This window comes from Zosterops lateralis (genome assembly GCF_965231275.1).
Source record: "Zosterops lateralis genome assembly, chromosome: 6".
NCBI classification, from domain to species: Eukaryota; Metazoa; Chordata; class Aves; order Passeriformes; family Zosteropidae; genus Zosterops; species Zosterops lateralis.
The window spans coordinates 46,119,246-46,141,970 of record NC_139761.1 but is presented as its reverse complement, the minus strand read 5'-3'; the positions used below and the strand labels follow the sequence as shown (position 1 = coordinate 46,141,970).

General features: G+C 44.9%; 1 protein-coding gene across 1 annotated transcript in view; it reads right to left on the bottom strand.

Annotated features, from left to right (window-relative positions):
• The window catches only part of LOC310910162 (mucin-2-like), a gene marked incomplete at its 5' end in the record, with an annotated part of 66,121 nt that overhangs the window by 25,594 nt on the left and 17,802 nt on the right, over positions 1-22,725 (bottom strand). Inside the window, 13 exons of the mRNA XM_083862619.1 lie at positions 7,344-7,547; positions 8,894-9,049; positions 10,965-11,579; positions 12,810-12,995; positions 14,072-14,269; positions 15,645-15,800; positions 16,383-16,814; positions 17,171-17,197; positions 17,538-17,741; positions 17,976-18,019; positions 18,724-18,874; positions 20,304-20,432; positions 21,504-21,660. Of these exons, the coding sequence (XP_083718745.1) occupies positions 7,344-7,547; positions 8,894-9,049; positions 10,965-11,579; positions 12,810-12,995; positions 14,072-14,269; positions 15,645-15,800; positions 16,383-16,814; positions 17,171-17,197; positions 17,538-17,741; positions 17,976-18,019; positions 18,724-18,874; positions 20,304-20,432; positions 21,504-21,660 (2,659 nt within the window). The remainder of the gene's footprint in view (positions 1-7,343; positions 7,548-8,893; positions 9,050-10,964; positions 11,580-12,809; positions 12,996-14,071; positions 14,270-15,644; positions 15,801-16,382; positions 16,815-17,170; positions 17,198-17,537; positions 17,742-17,975; positions 18,020-18,723; positions 18,875-20,303; positions 20,433-21,503; positions 21,661-22,725) is intronic.

Here is a 22,725-nt window from a genome sequence, read left to right as displayed (position 1 = left end):
TGAGGCCTTCTGTCTCATTACCCAAACACCTCACTAAATCCTGGGGCAAGAGCTGAGAGCTGAATGTGTGGTTCAAGAATGAACCAAACACAGAACTATATTCCTGTCTCATTGTCATAAAAGTTCCACTGATTCAATGTCAGCCCTCTGAAAGGCTTCCCAGAAGATTAGTGAATCTTATTAGCCAAAGACCACACCTCAGAGGAAGTGACAGTATGCAGTGTGAAACTGTTTTCAAAAGCCTGTCACAGAAATCCTTGCTTCCTATGTATATAAATACTGGCATTCATTAGCACTGACATTTCAAAGGAGAAGACAGTGAAGGAAGTCTGCAAAATTTTTCCCAGAAAGCACCCAAAATTACAGTGCCGCGAGAGTAATCCCCACTGTGATTTCACATCTTAAGTCCAGTGACTTCATTATTAACAGATGAAGGACAAGGTACAATAAGAACACAAGATTTCCCATAAATTTAGCATCCTTCTAAGCCCAGTAGGAAAGAGTACCAGCATGAAATACCTTCTTAGATGCTTGTTGAGTAATGGAAGCCAAGAGCTTCTCACAAGGACCCCTGAATTCTCATCACTTCTGAAACAGCCAGCCCAAATTCCAGCTTTGGGCAAAGTACATTTCATTGGATGCACAGCAGTTACACCCATCCCCAATTCCATACTGAGGCACAAATGGAGGTGCTCATAGATCTTGATTACTCCCAAAGCAAGGGGATACAAGATTGGACAAGGCAGAAGTACCTGGAGTTGGTAGGGTGGTCGTATATTCCAGTATGGGTGTGGATGGGCTTGAAGAAGTTGAGGAGGTTGTTGATGAACCAGTAACAGTTGTTGTTGTGTTAGGGGTGCTGATGCTGGTGGTGCTGCTAGGGGGAATCGTGGTGCTGGAAGTGATAATGGGAGTTCCAGCTGTTGTTGGTGTGGGAGTAGCAGGTTCTGGTGTGCTTGGTGTCTTTGTAGGTGGGGTTGCTAGAAACAACAGGGACAGAGAAAACAGACAAAGGCACAAAGGTATGAGTGGGACCCCGTAAGAACTCAGCAGAAGCTGCACATGAGACAGCTGCCACAGAGCTAGAGAGGTCAGCCCACCCTTAGCACAGCAAACGTCTCCAGAACGAGCCCTTCCTTTCTGGCCCCAGAAAGAAGACTGTTTGACATCAATGCACAGAGAGGGTCATGGCCCTCCTCTCCTAGTGAAGAGATTAGAGACTAGAAGGTGCTTCTCCCAAAATCAGAGAGACCTACCAATAGGTAAGAGATGAGGAGGAGCAATGCTTTGGATCTAGCTGGAGCTTTCTATCTCTGCCTCATTACTTGAACACCACATGAATTCATGGAATAGGAGATATGAGTGGAAGCTGGGGTCAGGGAAGAAAGTATGTCCATGAGTAAGTTCTTCCCTGATTGGCATGTGATTCCCCCTGTATTTCAATGTCAGCCAGATGCAGGGCTTCCCTGGGCACTAGTGGATCACACCAAGTGGAGTGTCAGCCAAAGACAAGAAGTTCACAGCAACAGGCAGTCTGCAGAGTAAAACTGCTCCCAAAAGGGCTGGCAAGAGAATCCTGCCTTCTTACATGTTTAACAGCTGACAACCACAAACACTGAGAAGGCATAGGAGGAGGAGAAAGGGCTGAGCCCAAACACAGCCTGAAATGCCACTGCTAAAAGACCAAGTTCCACTGCAATTGCACTCCATGTGTCCAGCACATTCTGGCCAGCTGAAGGACATGGTCCTACAGCTGCAAAAGCAATGTTACCTATTGGTTCAGTATCTGCCTAAGGTGGGCACCAGCATGAAATACCTCCTTGGACCACTGTTGAGTCAGGAAGGACAAGACCTTCTCCCAAGAACACCTAAATCCTTGTTCCTTATGAAATAGCCAGCCCAAGGGCCAGATTTGGCCACAGGAGGTTTTTCTTGGGATTCCTAGAAGTTATGCCCATCCATGATCCCATCTAGAGACACATATGGAGGTTTTCATGAACCTTCACTACTCCCACAGCAAGGCCAGAAATGACAACAGAACCAGAAACTTTTTGTCAGTTTTTTTCCTGGAGACAGAGGGGGTTTTGGTGAGAATTATTGCTCTTGGGAACATACTTTCAGGAGTTGAGATGGTTGTTGTTGATCCAGAAACAGGGGTTGTTGTGCTTGGAGGACTGGTGGTGGTGGTGGGAGTCTCCGGTGTTGGGGGAGTGGCTGTCGTTCCTTCTGTGCTTGGTGTGGATGAAGGTGGGGCTGTTAGAAACAGCAGGGACAGAGAAAACAGACAAAGACACAAAGCCATGAGTGGGAACCAATGTCAACTCAACAGAAGCTGCATAGGAAGCAGCTGCCATAGAGCTAGAGAGATCAGCCCACCCTTATCACAACAAAGGTCTCCAGCACCAGCCCTTCCTGGTCCCAGAAAGGAGACTGTGAAATCCATGCCACTCCTGGCCTAATGAAGATACTGGGGGTTGTGCTGGAAGGAACTTCTCACCAAATCAGAGAAACTTACCAATAGGTAAGAGATGAGGGGGAGCAATGCTTTTGAACTGGCTGGGGCTTTCTACTCTGCCTCATTACCTAGAACCCCTGACTAAATCCTGGGCTAAGAGCTGAGATGGGAAGCTCTGCTAAGGGAATGAAGTATGCCCAGGAATGAGAGCACTAACAGGATGGAACAGGAGGACGTAGTCTCAAGTTGTGCCAGGGGAGGTTTAAGTTGGATATTCGGAGGAATTTCTCCAGAAAACAAATTAATAGATACTGCAATGGACTGCCCAAGGAGGTGGCAGAGCCACAGTGTTTCTTGGCCTTTAAGACAGAAGTACTTAGTGCCATGATCTCATTGACATGTGGTGTTCAGGCAAAGGTTGGACATGATGATCTCAGAGATCTTTTTCAACCTAACTGATTCTGTGAATATTGCCTGATTGTCATGTGATATCCCTGTGGTGCAATGAAAGCCTGATGAGTGACTTCCCTGAGCACTAGTGGATCTCATCAAAGGCCACAGATCACAGCAGGAGGCAGTTTGCAGAGAGAAATTGTTCCTAAAATCCTTGCAGGGGAATCCTTCCTTCCAACATCTATTATAACTGACAACTGTTAGCATTGATAGGACAAAGAAAAAGGCAAAAAGGAAAAAAAATTGGCACAGCTATGTCCAAACAGAGCATGATATGACACTGCCACTAGACCAAGCCCCACTCCAAACTGAACTCCAGAGCTCCCGTGATTCCATTCTGGCCAGCAGAAGGATGAGGTCCAAAAACAGCAAAAACAACATTTATCATCAGTTCAGCATCTTTCTAAGCTAGGCATCAGTGTGAAATGACTCCTCGGAGCCCTGCTGAGTCAGGGAAGCCAAGACCTTCTCCCCATGACCCCTGAATTCTTGTTCTTTATGAAACAGCCAGCTCAAAACACCAGGTTTGGAACTGGCCATTTCTTGGAATACCTGAGAATTATACCCATCTCTGATCCCATACAGAGTCAAAAAGAGGTGCTTACAGACCTTCATTACTCCAACAGCAGGGGAACATGTGGGAGCACAAAATGTAGAAGTACCTGGAGTTGATGTGGTGGTCGTGTATGTTGGTGTGGGAGTGGATGTGCTTGGAGTAGTTGAAATGGGTGTTGGTGATCCAGTAACAGTTGTCGTGCTGGGGGTACCCATGGTGGTGCTGCTGGGGGGAATCGTGGTGCTGGCAGTGCTGGTGGGAGTCTCCGGTGATGAGGGAGCAGTTGGTGATTTTGGTGTAGTGGATGCTGTGCTTGGTGTCTTCGTAGGTGGGGCTGTTAGAAACAGCAGGGACAGAGAAAACAAAGGCACAAATGCATCAGTGGAACTGAATAGGAATAGAATAGAAGCTGTGCATGAGACATAGACAGGTCAGCCCATCTTTAGCATAGCAAATGTCCCTAGCACCCCCACCCTCTCCCTCGCCTTTCTGGCCCCAGGAAGCAGAATCCTTGACATCCAAGCACAGAAAAGGTCATGGCCCTTGTCTTGTAGTTAAGAGACTGGGAATGCTGCTGGAAGGTGCTTCTTACAAAGTCAGAATGACCTATCAATAGGTAAGAAATGAGGAGCAGTAATGCTTTGGAACTTTCTGGGGATTTCTATCTCTGCCTCATTAACTGAACATCTCACTAAACACTGGAGCAAGACCTGAGATGGGAATGTGAGGTAAGGAAAGGAAGCATGCACAGGAATATTTTTCTGTCCGTTTGTCATGTGATTTTCCAATGTCAGCCTGATAAAGGGTTTCCCAGAGTACTAGTGGATCTGATGAGCCAAAGACCACAGTTCACAGCAAAAGGTAGTATGCAGACTGAAACTGTTCCCTAAAGCCTGGCAGAAGAATGCTTCCTTCTTACATCTACAGTAGCTGAACATCATTAACAGTAAAAGGGTAAAAGAGGAGTAGGAAAGTGGGAAACTATACACAACTGTGGCCACTTAGAACCTGAAATGAGTGTCACAAGACCAAGTCATTCTCAAATGGCACACCATGGGTCCAGTGACTACATTCTGGCCACCTGAAGGATTAGGACCAACAGTAGTAAAAAGCAAGATTTCCATTAGTTCACAGAATCGCAGAATGTGTAGGTTGGAAGAAACCTTCAAGATCATCGAGTCCAACCTAGCTAACACCTCAACTAGATCATGGCATCAAGTGCCACATCCAGTCTTCTTTTAAACACATCCAGGGATGGTGGCTCCACCACCTCCCCAGGCAGACTATTCCAGTATTTAATCACTCTTTCAGTGAAAAACTTCTTCCTAATATCCAACCTATATTTCCCTTGATGCAGCTTAAGACTGTGTCCGCTTGTTCTGCCAGTTGCTGCCTGGAGAAAGAGACCAACCCCCAGCTGTCTACAACCCCCCTTCAGGAAGTTGTAGAGAGTGATAAGGTCACCTCTGAGTCTCCTTTTCTCCAGGCTAAACAACCCCAGCTCCCTCAGTCGTTCTTCATATGGCTTGTTTTCCAATCCCTCCACCAGCTTTGTTGCCCTTCTCTGGACACGTTCAAGCATCTCAATATCCTTCTTAAACTGAGGGGCCCAGAACTGGACATACCACTCAAGGTGTGGCCTCAGCAGTGCTGAGTACAGGGGACGAATGACCTCCCTGCTTCTGCTGGTCACACCATTCCTGATACAGGCCAGGATGCCATTTGCCCTCTTGGCCACCTGGGCACACTTCTGGCTCATGTTCAGCTGGCTGCTGACCAGAACCCCCAGGTCCCTTTCCTCCTGGGCACTGTCCAGCCACACTGTTCCCAGCCAATAACACTGCAGGGGGTTATTGTGGCCAAAGTGCAGGACTCAACACTTGGACTCATTAAACTTCATTTTGTTGGACTCAGCCCATCCATCCAACCATTCCAGGTCTCTCTGCAGAGCCCTCCTATCTTCCAAGTGGTTGACACACACTCCCAGCTTTGTGTCATCCACAAATTTACTAATGAAAGAGTCAATACCCTCATCCATGTCATCAATGAAAATATTGAACATAGGTGGCCCCAGCACAGTCCCCTGAGGAATACCACATGTGACTGGCCGCCAGCTGGATATAGCACCATTCACCACCACTCTCTGGGCCTGGCCATCCAGCCAGTTCCTAACCCAGCAAAGAGTGCTCCTGTCCAAGCCATGGACTGCCAGCTTTTCCAGGAGTATGCTGTGGGAGACAGTGTCAAAAGCCTTGCTAAAGTCCAAAAAGACAACATCCACAGCCCTTCCTGCATCCACCAGGCAAGTCACCTGGTCATAAAAGGAGAATCTGTATAACATGAAGCACCAGAATGAAATATTCCCTTTCAGCACTGTTGAGTCAGGGAAGCCAAAACCTTCTCCCCAAGACCCCTAAATAATTCTTCCTTCTGAAAGAGTCAGACAAAAAGGCCAACATTGGAAATAAGACATTTCCAAGGATGCCCAGAGGTTACACCCCATCCCTGATCCCATTCAGACCCACAAATGGAGGTACTCTCAGACCTACAGTACCCTCAGTACAAGGTCAGAAACAAAAACAGAACCAGAAAATTATTTGTTGGTTGTGTAGATAGATGCAGAGGAATTTGTTGAGAATTATTATGGCAGTGAACATACTTTCAGGAGTTGAGATGGTTGTTGGTGATCCAATAAGAGTAGTTGATGATGTTGTTGTTGTTGTGCTTGGAGGGCTGGTGGTGGTGCTGGGAGTCTCTGGTGACTTGGAAAACGTTGGCAATTCTGCTGTAGGGGGTGCTGTGCTCGGTGTGCCTGTTAGAAACAGCAGGGACAGAGACAACAGACAAAGGCACAAAGGCATGAGTGGGACTCAATGTGAACACAACAGAAGCTGTCTGTGTGGCAGCTGCCCCAGACCTAGAGGGGTCAGCCCAGCCTTAGCAATGCAAAGGTCCCTAGCACCAGCACCCTCGTTTCTGGCCCCAGAGACAAAACTGTGTGACATCCATGCACAGAGACGGTCATGTCCCTCTTTTCCTTGGAAGAGACTGGGGATGGTGCTGGAAAGTGCTTCTCACTAAATCAGACAGACCTACCAGTTGGGAAAGTAATGCTTTTAATTTGGCTGGGGCTTTCTATCTGTACCTCATTATCTGAACACCTCACAAATTCCTGGAGTAAGCGCTAGGTGGTGATTCCATGGTCAGAGATGGGAGTGTGGAGAGGAGTAAGTAAGAAGTCAGTAAGCCTGACTATCATGAAATTTCCCTCTGGGGGAATGTCAGCCTGATGAAGGGTTTCCCAGAGTTCTAGCAGATGTAATCAGTAAAAGGCTACAGTTCATATGTTGCATTCTTCAGTGCAAAACTGGTTCTAAAAGTCTCCCAGTGTAATTCTTGCTTCTAAGACCATTGCATGGACATCCACTTGCACTGACTTTCCAAAGGAGGAGGAGAAAGGGAAGAAAGTCTGCCCAGCTGTTCCCAGAATTAAAGTGCCACAGATTACATCTGCACTCCAAATGCCCTCCATGCGTGGGTCCAGTGACTATATTCTAGCCAGCTGAAGGACAAAGTCCAACAGCAGGAAAAACAAGAATTTCTATCAGTTCAGAATCTGTATAAGCTGGGCACCAGCATGAACTTTCTCCCAGGAGCCTTTTGAGTCAGGGAAGCCAAACCCTTTACCCTAGGACCCCTAAATCCTTGTTCTTCTAAACCAACCAGTCAAAAGGCCAGCTTTGAGCACAGGGCACTGCAGGGGAGGAACAGCAACTCCTCCAGTCTGCAACCCCATGGAGACACACTAAAGGAGGAAATACGGCACCTTCATTTCTCCCAAAGCAAAGGAACTCATCAGAGAGTGGGCCAGAGAATTACCTGGTGTTGGTACGGTGGTGGTGTATGTTGGTGTTGGTGAGGATGTGCTTGAAGTAGTTGAGGTGGGTGTTGGTGATACAGTACCAGTAGTTGTTGTTGTTGTTGTTGTTGTGCTTGGAGGGCTGGTGGTGGTGGTGGTGGTAGTCTCTGGTGTTGGGGGAATGGTTGTTGATTTTGGTGTGCTCGGTGTGGGTGGAGGTGTGGCTGTTAGAAACAGCAGGGAGAGAGAAAACAGACAAAGACACAAAGCCATGAGTGAGACTCAATGGCAACTCAACAGAAGTGGCACAGGATGCAGCTCCCCCAGACCTGGAGAGATCAGCCCACCCCGCACCAGCCCTTCCTTTCTGACCCCAGAAAGCAAAACCCTGACATCCATGCACACACAGGATCACAGCCCTCCATGCCTGGTGAAGATACCGGGGATAGTGCTGGAAGGTGCTTCTCCCAAAATCAGAGACATCTACCAACACGGAAGAGAGGAGAGGGAGTAATAATTTTCCTCTACCGTGGGCTTTCTATCTCTGCCTCATTACCTGAACACCTCACTAACTCATGGAGTAAGAGCTGAGATGGAAATCTGTGGTCAGGGAAGGATACGTCAAGAGGGGACATCACAGTATCAAGAAGATCAACATCTCCACAGGAGAGGAGGACATGGATCCCTGTATCCCTGCTCCTTCTGAAAGAAGCACCTCAAGGGAGACCTTTGGTCTAAGCACAGATTCATGCCAGTCTCTCAGCTTCTTTGGCCATGCACACCACCTCACTCTCTCATGGACAAACCAACCACTGGGAAGACACCCGACCACAGGGAAAGCAGGCAAACAACATATGCTGCTGACAAAGCCTCAGCTGCTTCCCAGCAGCACACAGATCGCTGGAGACAAGCACCAGCAGAAACACTGGTAGTATCCTAGAGCTGCCTAGAGCTTGTGTCTGTCAAGAGGGGCAATCTGCACTCTGAAACCATTCCCAGACTGTGCCAGCAAAAGCCATGGAAGCTTCATGCAGCCCAAACAGCTGGTAAGTAGCAGCCATGGCCACAGAGACAAAAACAGGAGAGAAAGGGAAGAAGGTCTGCACAGCTGCACCCAAACAGAGCCTGAAATGCCACTGCCACAAACTTCAGCCCAACTCCAACTGCACATCTTGAGTGCAGTGACTACATTCCGCCCAGCTGAAGGACAAAGTCCAAGAAGCAGCAAAACCAACACTGCCATCACTTCAGTAGCTGTCTACACTGGGCCCAAGCACAAAATACCTCCTTGGACCACTGTTGATCATGATCATTCCCCAGGGACCTCTATATTCTTGTTCCTTAGGAAACAGCCGGCCTGAAGAGCAGTTTGGGTGCAGGACTTTTCCGGGGATACCCAGGGCTTACACCCATCCCTCATCCCATCCAGAGCCACAAATGGAGGTGCTCAGGGACCTTCACTACTCCCACAGCAAGGCCAGAAATGGCAGCAGAGCCAGAGAATTATTTGTTGGTACTGTAGTCAGATGCAGAGGGCTTTTAGCAGGAATTATTTGGTTTTGGAACATACGTCCAGCAGTTGAGACGGTGGGTGGTGTAACAGTTGTTGTTGTCGTAGGTCTGGTGGTGGTAGTGGTGGTAGTGGTGGTGCTGGTGCTGGTGGGAGTCTCTGGTGACGTGGACGTGGTTGACAATTCTGCTGTAGGGGGTGCTGTGCTCGGTGTGCCTGTTAGAAACAGCAGGGACAGAGACAACAGACAAAGGCACAAAGGCATGAGTGGGACTCAATGTGAACACAACAGAAGCTGTCTGTGTGGCAGCTGCCCCAGACCTAGAGGGGTCAGCCCAGCCTTAGCAATGCAAAGGTCCCTAGCACCAGCACCCCCGTTTCTGGCCCCAGAGACAAAACTGTGTGACATCCATGCACAGAGATGGTCATGTCCCTCTTTTCCTTGGAAGAGACTGAGGATCGTGCTGGAAAGTGCTTCTCACTAAATCAGACAGACCTACCAGTTGGGAAAGTAATGCTTTTAATTTGGCTGGGGCTTTCCATCTGTACCTCGTTATCTGAACACCTCACAAATTCCTGGAGTAAGCGCTAGGTGGTGAATCCATGGTCTGAGATGGGAGTGTGGATAGGAGTAAGTAAGAAGTCAGTAAGCCTGACTATCATGAAATTTCCCTCTGGGGGAATGTCAGCCTGATGAAGGGTTTCCCAGAGTTCTAGCAGATGTAATCAGTAAAAGGCTACAGTTCATATGTTGCATTCTTCAGTGTAAAACTGGTTCTAAAAGTCTCCCAGTGTAATAATCCTTGCTTCTAAGACCATTGCATGGACATCCACTTGAACTGACTTTCCAAAGGAGGAGGAGAAAGGGAAGAAAATCTGCCCAACTGTTCATAGAATTAGAGTGTCACAGATTACATCTGCACTCCAAATGCCCTCCATGCGTGGGTCCAGTGACCATATTCTAGCCAGCTGAAGGACAAAGTCCAACAGCAGGAAAAACAAGAATTTCTATCAGTTCAGAATCTGTATAAGCTGGGCACCAGCATGATCTTTCTCCCAGGAGCCTTTTGAGTCAGGGAAGCCAAACCCTTTACCCTAGGACCCCTAAATCCTTGTTCTTCTAAACCAACCAGTCAAAAGGCCAGCTTTGAGCACAGGGCACTGCAGGGGAGGAACAGCAACTCCTCCAGTCTGCAACCCCATGGAGACACACTGAAGGAGGAAATACGGCACCTTCATTTCTCCCAAAGCAAAGGAACTCATCAGAGAGTGGGCCAGAGAATTACCTGGTGTTGGTACGGTGGTGGTGTATGTCGGTGTTGGTGAGGATGTGCTTGAAGTAGTTGAGGTGGGTGTTGGTGATACAGTACCAGTAGTTGTTGTTGTTGTTGTTGTTGTTGTGCTTGGAGGGCTGGTGGTGGTGGTGGTGGTAGTCTCTGGTGTTGGGGGAATGGTTGTTGATTTTGGTGTGCTCGGTGTGGCTGTTAGAAACAGCAGGGAGAGAGAAAACAGACAAAGACACAAAGCCATGAGTGAGACTCAATGTCAACTCAACAGAAGTGGCACAGGAGGCAGCTCCCCCAGACCTGGAGAGATCAGTCCACCCCAAGCACAGCAAAGATCCCAGCACCAGCCCTTCCTTTCTGACCCCAGAAAGCAAAACCCTGACATCCATGCACACACAGGATCACAGCCCTCCACGCCTGGTGAAGATACCGGGGATAGTGCTGGAAGGTGCTTCTCCCAAAAGAGAAGCATCGGAGACATCTACCAACAGGGAAGAGAGGAAGGGAGTAATACTTTTCATCTACCATGGGCTTTCTATCTCTGCCTCATTACCTGAACACCTCACTAATTCATGGAGAAAGAGCTGAGATGGGAATCTGTGGTCAGGGAAGGATCTGTACCAAGATGATCAACATCTCCACAGGAGAGGAGGACATAGACCCCTGTATCCCTGCTCCTTCTGAATCAACCAACTCAAGGGAGACCTTTGGGAGAAGGCCATTGCAAGGCATACACAGCAATTAGTCCAATCTCAGATCCCAGAGGGAGGCAGAAATGGAGGTGCTCACAGCCCTTCAATTCCCCACAGCAAGGAAATGTTCGAGAGCACAGATCAGAGAAGTACCTGGAGATGATGTGGTAGTGGTGTATGTTGGTGTGGGCGTGGATGTGCTTGAAGTAGTTGAAATGAGTGTTGTTGAGACAGGAAGAGTAGTTGTTTTCTGTGAGGTGGTGCTGCTGCTGGTGGTGGTGCTGGGCGGCGGCGTGGTGGTGGTGGTGGTGGTGGTGGTGGGGGTGGTACTGCTGGGAGTCTCCTCTGTTGTTGGCGTTGATGTGGTTGTTGATATTGGAGGAGATACACTGCTCGTTGTGGATGAAGGTGTGGAAACTGTGGTGCTTGTGGTGCTTGGAGGTGGAAGACACTCTGGTTTGTTGGGGGTGCAGCAGACATTGATCTCGTAGTTCAGGCAGACTGGCATGGGTATTATACCGCCTAACTGCTGATCTTTATTGTTACAGATGAGCCCTACGTTAACATCACATACCACTTTCTGCCCTAAATCTGCAATGGGAATGTTGGGGAATTTCTCTGATCGGCATGAAATATTCTCAACTTTTGCACACTCCCAGGAGGGGTTGTTCTTCCAAATGTTCTCAAAGGTTTCGTAGTCACCACTGTTGCTGTCAGAACCATCTGGGTAACTCATATCGATCCAGTCCGACCAGATGCACTCACATGCTGGAGGTGACAATGAAACAGACAATTAGAAACACAAAGGACAGACACAGCAATGCAGGGCACCAGCTCACACACAGGTATCCCTCTCTGGGCATCTCCTGCACTCAACAGTGCCCATCAGGCTGCTACTGCACTCAGCCAAGACTGGCCATGGGAAAGCTCAGTGGTGTGGCCAGGCCTCCCCTTCTTGGCCCCATAAACCGCTCCAGGCCTAAATCAGGACACAGGCACTGATGAGTTATGTGTGTGCCCCAACAGCTGGGTCACATTGCTTTGGATGGACTCTCATGTGCAAAAAACACTCATATAAGACTCACATGGAGGCAGAGTAGGACTAAGCAGAGATTCTTGTCACTCTCTCAGCTTCTTGGACCATGCACACCACCTCACTCTCTCATGGAGAACCCAAACACTGTCTTGGGCCATGCACACCACCTCACTCTCTCATGGACAAACCAACCACTGGGAAGACACCCGACCACAGGGAAAGCAGGCAAACAACATACGCTGCTGACAAAGCCTCAGCTGCTTCCCAGCAGCACACAGATCGCTGGAGACAAGCACCAGCAGAAACACTGGTAGTATCCTAGAGCTGCCTAGAGCTTGTGTCTGTCAAGAGGGGCAATCTGCACTCTGAAACCATTCCCCAGACTGTGCCAGCAAAAGCCATGGAAGCTTCATGCAGCCCAAACAGCTGGTAAGTAGCAGCCATGGCCACAGAGACAAAACAGGAGAGAAAGGGAAGAAGGTCTGCACAGCTGCACCCAAACAGAGCCTGAAATGCCACTGCCACAAACTTCAGCCCCACTCCAACTCCACATCTTGAGTGCAGTGACTACATTCCGCCCAGCTGAAGGACAAAGTCCAAGAAGCAGCAAAACTAACATTGCCATCACTTCAGTAGCTGTCTACACTGGGCCCAAGCACAAAATACCTCCTTGGACCACTGTTGAGTCAGGAAACACAAGACCGTTTCCCAAGGACCTCTATATTCTTGTTCCTTAGGAAACAGCCGGCCTGAAGAGCAGTTTGGGTGCAGGACTTTTCCGGGGATACCCAGGGCTTACACCCATCCCTCATCCCATCCAGAGCCTCAAATGGAGATGCTCAGGGACCTTCACTACTCCCACAGCAAAGCCAGAAATGGCAGCAGAGCCAGAGAATTATTTGTTGGTACTATAGTCAGATGCAGAGGGCTTTTAGCAGGAATTATTTGGTTTTGGAACATACGTCCAGGAGTTGAGATGGTTGATGGTGTTGTTGTCGTAGGTCTGGTGGTGGTAGTGGTGGTAGTGGTGGTGCTGGTGCTGGTGGGAGTGCTGGTGGGAGTGCTGGTGGGAGTGGTGCTGGTGGTGGTCTCTGGTGACGTGGACGTGGTTGACAATTCTGCTGTAGGGGGTGCTGTGCTTGGTGTGCCTGTTAGAAACAGCAGGGACAGAGACAAGAGACAAAGGCACAAAGGCATGAGTGGGACTCAATGTGAACACAACAGAAGCTGTCTGTGTGGCAGCTGCCTCATACCTAGGGGGGTCAGCCCATCTGAACATAACAAATGTCCCTAGTACCAGCCCCCCCCGTTTCTGGCCCCAGAGACAAAACTGTGTGACATCCATGCACAGAGATGGTCATGTCCCTCTTTTCCTTGGAAGAGACTGAGGATCGTGCTGGAAAGTGCTTCTCACTAAATCAGACAGACCTACCAGTTGGGAAAGTAATGCTTTTAATTTGGCTGGGGCTTTCCATCTGTACCTCGTTATCTGAACACCTCACAAATTCCTGGAGTAAGCGCTAGGTGGTGATTCCATGGTCAGAGATGGGAGTGTGGAGAGGAGTAAGTAAGAAGTCAGTAAGCCTGATTATCATGAAATTTCCCTCTGGGGGAATGTCAGCCTGATGAAGGGTTTCCCAGAGTTCTAGCAGATGTAATCAGTAAAAGGCTACAGTTCATATGTTGCATTCTTCAGTGTAAAACTGGTTCTAAAAGTCTCCCAGTGTAATCCTTGCTTCTAAGGATTCTAAGACCATTGCATGGACATCCACTTGAACTGACTTTCCAAAGGAGGAGGAGAAAGGGAAGAAAGTCTGCCCAGCTGTTCCCAGAATTAGAGTGTCACAGATTACATCTGCACTCCAAATGCCCTCCATGCGTGGGTCCAGTGACCATATTCTAGCCAGCTGAAGGACAAAGTCCAACAGCAGGAAAAACAAGAATTTCTATCAGTTCAGAATCTGTATAAGCTGGGCACCAGCATGAAATTTCTCCCAGGAGCCTTTTGAGTCAAGGAAGCCAAACCCTTTACCCTAGGACCCCTAAATCCTTGTTCTTCTAAACCAACCAGTCAAAAGGCCAGCTTTGAGCACAGGGCACTGCAGGGGAGGAACAGCAACTCCTCCAGTCTGCAACCCCATGGAGACACACTGAAGGAGGAAATACGGCACCTTCATTTCTCCCAAAGCAAAGGAACTCATCAGAGAGTGGGCCGGAGAATTACCTGGTGTTGGTACGGTGGTGGTGTATGTTGGTGTTGGTGAGGATGTGCTTGAAGTAGTTGAGGTGGGTGTTGGTGATACAGTACCAGTAGTTGTTGTTGTTGTTGTTGTTGTGCTTGGAGGGCTGGTGGTGGTGGTAGTCTCTGGTGTTGGGGGAATGGTTGTTGATTTTGGTGTGCTCGGTGTGGGTGGAGGTGTGGCTGTTAGAAACAGCAGGGAGAGAGAAAACAGACAAAGACACAAAGCCATGAGTGAGACTCAATGGCAACTCAACAGAAGTGGCACAGGATGCAGCTCCTCCAGACCTGGAGAGATCAGCCCACCCCAAGCACAGCAAAGATCCCAGCACCAGCCCTTCCTTTCTGACCCCAGAAAGCAAAACCCTGACATCCATGCACACACAGGATCACAGCCCTCCACGCCTGGTGAAGATACCGGGGATAGTGCTGGAAGGTGCTTCTCCCAAAATCAGAGACATCTACCAACACAGAAGAGAGGAGAGGGAATAATAATTTTCCTCTACCATGGGCTTTCTATCTCTGCCTCATTACCTGAACACCTCACTAACTCATGGAGTAAGAGCTGAGATGGAAATCTGTGGTCAGGGAAGGATACGTCAAGAGGGGACATCACAGTATCAAGAAGATCAACATCTCCACAGGAGAGGAGGACATGAAACCCTGTATCCCTGCTCCTTCTGAAAGAAGCACCTCAAGGGAGACCTTTGGTCTAAGCACAGATTCATGCCAGTCTCTCAGCTTCTTTGGCCATGCACACCACCTCACTCTCTCATGGACAAACCAACCACTGGGAAGGCACCCGACCACAGGGAAAGCAGGCAAACAACATATGCTGCTGACAAAGCCTCAGCTGCTTCCCAGCAGCACACAGATCGCTGGAGACAAGCACCAACAGAAACACTGGTAGTATCCTAGAGCTGCCTAGAGCTTGTGTCTGTCAAGAGGGGCAATCTGCACTCTGAAACCATTCCCAGACTCTGCCAGCAAAAGCCATGGAAGCTTCACGCAGCCCAAACAGCTGGTAAGTAGCAGCCATGGCCACAGAGACAAAAACAGGAGAGAAAGGGAAGAAGGTCTGCACAGCTGCGCCCAAACAGAGCCTGAAATGCCACTGCCACAAACTTCAGCCCCACTCCAACTGCACATCTTGTGTGCAGTGACTACATTCTGCCCAGCTGAAGGACAAAGTCCAAGAAGCAGCAAAACCAACATTGCCATCACTTCAGTAGCTGTCTACACTGGGCCCAAGCACAAAATACCTCCTTGGACCACTGTTGAGTCAGGAAACACAAGACCGTTTCCCAAGGACCTCTATATTCTTGTTCCTTAGGAAACAGCCGGCCTGAAGAGCAGTTTGGGTACAGGACTTTTCCTGGGATACCCAGGGCTTACACCCATCCCTCATCCCATCCAGAGCCACAAATGGAGATGCTCAGGGACCTTCACTACTCCCACAGCAAGGCCAGAAATGGCAGCAGAGCCAGAGAATTATTTGTTGGTACTATAGTCAGATGCAGAGGGCTTTTAGCAGGAATTATTTGGTTTTGGAACATACGTCCAGCAGTTGAGACGGTGGGTGGTGTAACAGTTGTTGTTGTCGTAGGTCTGGTGGTGGTAGTGGTGGTAGTGGTGGTGCTGGTGCTGGTGGTAGTCTCTGGTGACGTGGACGTGGTTGACAATTCTGCTGTAGGGGGTGCTGTGCTCGGTGTGCCTGTTTGAAACAGCAGGGACAGAGACAAGAGACAAAGGCACAAAGGCATGAGTGGGACTCAATGTGAACCCAACTTAAGCTATGTATGTGGCAGGTGCCCATCTTCCTAGAGGGGTCAGCCCACTCTTAGCAATGCAAGCCCTAGTACCAGCCCCCCCATTTCTGGCCTCAGAAAGCAGAATCGTTGACATTCCATGCATAGAGAGGGTCATTGCCCTCTTTTCGTATTGGAGAGGTTAGGTATGGTGCTGGAAAGTGCTTCTCACAAAATCAGAAAGACCATGTCAGCCTCAAGAAGGAAGGCTAGCTAGAAAATGCCTCTAGCAACAGGAGTTTGAAGCGTGGACTACTCTCCTCTAACACAGCCAGTCTTTCTGGGAATATTGCCTCCAGCAGAAACTTAAGAGACCAAACCCTCCTAAGACTTCTATGCATATCGATGTTTTCTATGATTGTGACCTGCCTTTAGTGGCCAATAGCTCTCTATTTCTCCAAAGGCAAAGGGAGATCACAGAGTATTTTTCTGTTAAATACCTGTAGATGTTGAAGTTACTAGAGTGGGAACTAATAGCGTGCACTCACTTGTGGAATGGCCGTGCACAGTCGTGGTGGTAATTTCTGTTGTAGTCCTGGTTGTACTGGTGGTGGGTATTGTTGTACTGGTGGTGGTTGAAGTTGGAATTGTTGTAAATCCAGACTCACAAGGAATTTCTTGCCACTCGCAACAGTTTACTCTGATTTCATAATTATAACAAAGTTGCCACATAGTTACATCCTGCTCATCATTTTTACAGATTAGTCCATATTTAACATCACACTCTACTTTCTGACCAAGTTCTTCTATGCTCACATCAGGTTTAGCAGTTGCCCTGCATTCAATTTTTTCAGGAGCTGTACATATTTCGTATCCATGTTTTCTGATTTCATCGTATGTTTCATAGTCACCACTACTTCCTTCAGGTTTACTAACATCAAACCACTGAGTCCAATTACAGATTAGTCCAAAGCATGGAGCTGCAAAAAAAGACAGAGATTTCAGACTTTACAGAGAACATCCTGAGAAGATCCATTTTTTATTTTCTTCCATTAAGGACTAGAGGACTGCATTGTAATTTGTCATCTTACCAAAGAAAAGAGTTCTAAAATCGGCTCTGTATTACCAGGTCTTTAAACTGGAAGTTTTGCATCAAAATAAAATCACCAAGCTGAAACCATTAAAGGACCTTCTCTATATACTAATGGCACTTTTGAAACTATAAAAGAAAATTAATAATTTTGGTTTAAAATTTATTTTTCTGTATTGATTATCTTTACTCTTCCTTTAAATATTCCTTTGACATTTTTAACCTTGTTTTGTATTTATAACTTACTTGTTACTGGATGGCTTGTCGTGGAAACTGAAATAGAACAAAAAGAGATTACTCTATCATTTCAAAATAATTATAATAGTATTTTTTTGCTGACACTCCTAACGTTATTTCTACTATCCTATTAGGATATTGAAAAGCTAACATGCTTTTTTCAGAAATAGGAAGGCACCCTGTACATTTACACTTAGAAATTCTTTCATGAGAAATCAACTCAAAATGCTCAAAGTTTTTCTTAGTGTAGTGCAATAAAACAATCCATAAATATTGCTCTGTGTCAACTATAATCATATATAATCGTACATTATATATAAAAAATATTTTCCTTAAAGAAAGCAATTTTTAGATCACATCTGTATTTATTATTTACCTGTGGTGGTGGTGGTGGTAAGAGTACTGGAAGGGAAGGAGGTTGAAATGGTTGTAGGCGAAGATGTTGGACAAGGATAGACTTCACTAGTAACTAGAGAACCATTTTCTGCACAAATGTATGTTATACACGTGTCGCCATCCTGTACTTGTCCCACAATAGAACCCACTTCATAACTCGTTCCATTGATGACACAAGGACACCCTGGAAGAAAGAGAAAAAAGTTGAACCAGAAGTACTAACAGCAAGGTCCAATGAAAGTGCTGCCAAATTTTCTTTAGTCACAACTTTCATCAGCACTGGAAAGAGTTATTCTAAATCAATACTAAGTCTTTTGTAGAGTCAGACAGAGCAGTTCTATGCTTTTTTTTTGCCTTTTTTTTTCCTCTCTCTTTTTTTTTTTCTTTTTGTTTCCAGAAGAACAAAAATGTTACTTACCTGGGACTGGATTACACTCTATGGATCCTGACGGCTCACAGACACTAAAAGAAAATTTTCAAGAATTAAAATGTTTCTAATGTTTTATGACACCTGTTAGCAGAGTCAAGAGCACAGAAATATGGTATTCATCACTTGATCTTCATTCACACTACTGGATATTTTTCTGGATATATTTTCTAGTATTGCCTACCATTTTTCTTTCAAAGTCACCACTTTCAGTACAATTGCAAGTTGCAATACTGCAATAACAACTGTTTTGCAGAGTGAACTTACAGCTAGATCGGGTTATTCTATGGTCACCACATAGAACCAGAGGTGAAAGTGCTGTCATTTCTAACACTCTAAGCAAACACTTGGGATTCAACTATCTCTTTCAGGCCAAGAGTATTTCAGATTACAATGATTTTGAAGTCTGAGTTTTATGTAAGAATGCAAGGCAGAGTAGCCTCTCTCTTCCCAAAGAGTCATGAGAATTGAAAGGTTGTTTTAGAAGTTCACCCAAGTTTCATTATATAATTTATGACAGTTGACAGGTATAATTAGTGAATTTGTTAATATAGTTGTTATAATATGACTACAAACCTGAAATATGGATTATTATGGGTTAGGAAAATTATGAAAAGCAAGAATGTATCAGCTCATCATCTGAAGTTGCATCTGTATTTGTTTGAGGTCCAGTAAAGTAAATGAGGGACTCAGCATACACTAAATATTTCCTGAATTACTGCAAGTAATTTTTATATACCATATTGTACAGTTTTCCTCTTTGGGTATTTCTTGCCCAGGGGGTACATGAGTTCCATCCTCCAGGTAACATCCACATTGATCTTCAGTCACACATTCCTTTGTCTCTTCATTATAAATAGGCTTGTCATTAGGGCATCTGGGGTAGCAACCTATTGATGACAAGTAGAACAGAACACAGGATGAAGAAAAAGTACAAAAAGTTAACTCAGTGATATGTTACCTTCTGAAGGTAAATTATCCTCACTGAATCAAGCATAGTGAAAGGAATCTAAAACTTCCCATTCAAATCAAACTGTGGACAATTAGTCTTTCCAAAAAACTTCAACAGTTCTCATTGATAATACTGGGGTGAGGAGGATTAAGTAAGAGGGTTTTTTATGAAAACTAGTGAAATTTCTTTTTCTTAGTTCAATAACTTAGAGAAACCCCTAATTTATACTCATATCTATGAGCAGCTAGTAATTTTCAGACAAAGAAACACCTCAGTTTTTGCACAGATCACTATATCAATAATACTTTTGTGAGGAATATGAAAGCAGATTTATTAACAAACAGGTTTTTCACTACGTTTCTTGGAACATTAGACCTTGTTTATATGCTTTGAATACACCAGGTATCTCTACCTCAAACAGATAATTTATCTGTGTTTTTTCCTTACCTTCAGGCAGTGATCCAAACTTAACTGCAAGGGATTAATTGACTGTCAATTCTCATTCCATTTTTCATGTAAATACACTTAAAAATATTGTTCTGTTATTATTATTGATCTTCTTTCTTCAAATAACCTCTTACTAAGTCCAATTATTAATGACATTAAGTCCTCTTAATGACATGAAGTCCTCTTAATACAATACTAGAGTTCTAAATACCCTTTAAACTGAAGCACCATTTAATACCAGTCCATGCCAGAAAGATTTTATGGCTAAAAATACAGCTTTTTTCTCCAGCTTTACCATGTGGTAAACCAGAAGATACTTGTAAAGTCTTTTCCATTCTTGGATCATTGCAGTCCTTTAAATGTGAAAATCCTGTTCCATTATCAACTGCAAGGACTGTCACCTACTAATATCTCATCTACAAATGAAACAGAATCTCCATTATGAATCCAATATATAGCAGCATCAGTGTGTCTGCTATGAAAGATATTTTTCAGTGTAAATATAGGTGAATGTTGCACACTAATCTAATGAAGGCAAGGTGATCTGGTATATAAAAAATGATGAGGTTAAAAACACCCAACTATCAGTGACTTGCTTCTTTGCTATATCAAAGATTTTCCTGCTTTTGAAATACTTTCACATGGAATTCAAAATAGCCACTATGTAGTTACAATGCATGTTTCAGGATATTATCCAAGCAGACACCAAGTTTTGTGGCTGGCAGCAATGTAGCTATCACCCATTTATGTTAATAAATAAAAAATTACATTATAAGAAACATTTATGTAAGACTGGAGGCAAACTCAACATAGCAGATCTAGGAACATCTCATCAAGTTGACTGATTAGTCCATACGTATTAAAAGATATCTGAACAAAGTTATACAAAACACAATACAAAATGGCAAGGAATTTATTACCTTCCAGTAGTGGTACTGTAAAGTTGGTGGCGACATTATTGATCATCCTGCAGGTTGTGATACTACTGCCACAAGGCTCGTAGTGCCATTCACACTCATTGCGAGGGTTGTAGTAGTCACAGAATATCGCTGATGAGAAAAGAGAGATGATGATTAAAAACAAGGTTGCCAGAATGCAGTTCTGAGCAGGGCTTTAAAGGTACAAACTACATAAATCTATAAGTTAAGCTAGCCAAATTTCTCTTAAGGTACAATACCTGGAGTTTCTGCTACTCTGCTTAAATTTAGGATACATCAAAACACTGGGGCCCAAGATTTAAATTTTAAATATTCAAGCCACTGGGTAAAAATGCTTCAAATCATAAAGAAAAAAATATTTTAAAAAAATTATTTTCGTTTAAAATTAAAAGTATATTTCTGAGAGTATTTTTCTTCTGTATCTACTAGCAAACTCCTAAAAATTTTTCCATTTTATACAAAATAGTTCTATCTTGCTGTATCACATAGGCTGAAAGTCCAAGAGGAAGCATATGAGCCATTATGAATACAACTTAAATTCAGCTTAGATGACTAGAGACAGACGAAGGAGCTTTTATTAACTTATATATAACAGCTGAATCAAACTTATAAATTTTGTTTCACTGTCCTATTACACTTATAAGTTCCAATAAGTACAAATTCTGAATCTGAATGAATTTTTTAAATTTAAATATATATATATATATATTTCTGCTACTTAGAATCTCAAAATTTTGATTTGAGTGACTTTGGGTAATATTAATTTAAATACTATTTTACATTAATTGATGGTGTTTGGTATGAGTACTAGTGCCACTAATGGACAATGCTTAATATACATAAAGCTGATTAGGTTCAGTGCTAAAGCATGGTAGTGCTATATACTTTTTGCTAAAATCAAATTCTGTAATTTAAAGAATTGAGAGAGAAGAGAAGAGAAGAGAAGAGAAGAGAAGAGAAGAGAAGAGAAGAGAAGAGAAGAGAAGAGAAGAGAAGAGAGAAGAGGCTAAACAAAAGACAGTTGAAATATACAAATTTACTAGCCCTGTTTGTTCCCTGATAAGCTGAGAAAAGATTTCACCAAGTAGCCAGCATGACCTTGCAATGACAGTACAAATCATATATTTGACTGGCTTTCTGACAGCAGCTAGAAAGATGCAGTTGTGTCTGTCTGTTACTCACGGCAGATGTCAGGAGTCCTCCAGAAAACACAAGCCTCAGCCTTGATGCACTCTTGGGCGTACGCTGCCACTGCAGAGCAGAAGCACTCGCAGTCTCCACCGCTGTCACAAGAACAGGCATCATGAACACAAGCTTCATAGAAAGGAAGTGGGTCCACCTGTCAGGGAAAGAAATGATGTCCCAGTTAATCTCCAAATTAGTTTCCAAATGGATATGTTTGAGAACTCTTGATATATGGGAATTGAGCTGGGAAGGAATGAGACTGTGGCTAGAGTTACTAATTCATAAACACTCACAGGTTTGAAGTTGCTCAATATATTTTGTGGAATAATAGACTTAAAATAATATAGCTCCTTCATAAGTTGCTATTACTGAAGAAACAAGAGTCCTTGGCAGGGCTCACATTTTCTATTAGAGTTCCATTTTAGTGCTCCCAAAACCACATTGAATTGATGCCAGTGAAGTCTTATCTTCCAGCAAGCTTTGCCAACCAAACGGTGAACAATGTCAGAAAGGCTGCATTCACAGCAAATATGAAGCATATAAATTTCTGCCTGTCAGTTTTTGGAGTTTATCCAATGTCACATCAAAAAAAAACTTTTTTTTTTTTTTTGAGACTGCAAGAGGAGAAACTTAGACTGGATTTTTGCTGCTGAAGTAAACCACGTGGAAACATATAATAAATTAATTTAATTAATAATTTTTTGTGACTTTTCCACTGTGAGTTAAGAACAAACTGTTGTTAATATTACCATACACCAGAAAAGAGATGAGAAATAAAGAGGAGTGCTCTCTGTGCTCTGTACTCTGGAAGGTAGGGGCTGTAACAGTGTTTGCTGTAGCAATTTGGAGGCACAATACCAGCAGCTGTCAGTCTAAACTCTGTGATGTCAGTGGTGTCTAAGAAGATCCTTTTGTGGATTGAATACTACAAGAAGTAGTAGCCTCTTCAACAGCCACCTTTCATGTTTAGTATGAAATTCCATCAAGAGATGGGTCTGGTGATTGTAAGGTCCTTCAGTACTTGTAATACAGACTGTCTCTCAACAAGAGATGGTGCAACTGCAGCAAACACAGACTTGTTCAGGATACATTTCTGAAGCTCACTTGCAGAATAGTAGCAGTGTAACTGTGGTGATGAATATGGGTTTGTACAGCTGGGGTTGCCACCACCACTGACACAGTTCCATTGCCCCAGAGACTAATTTGACTAAGGCCACAC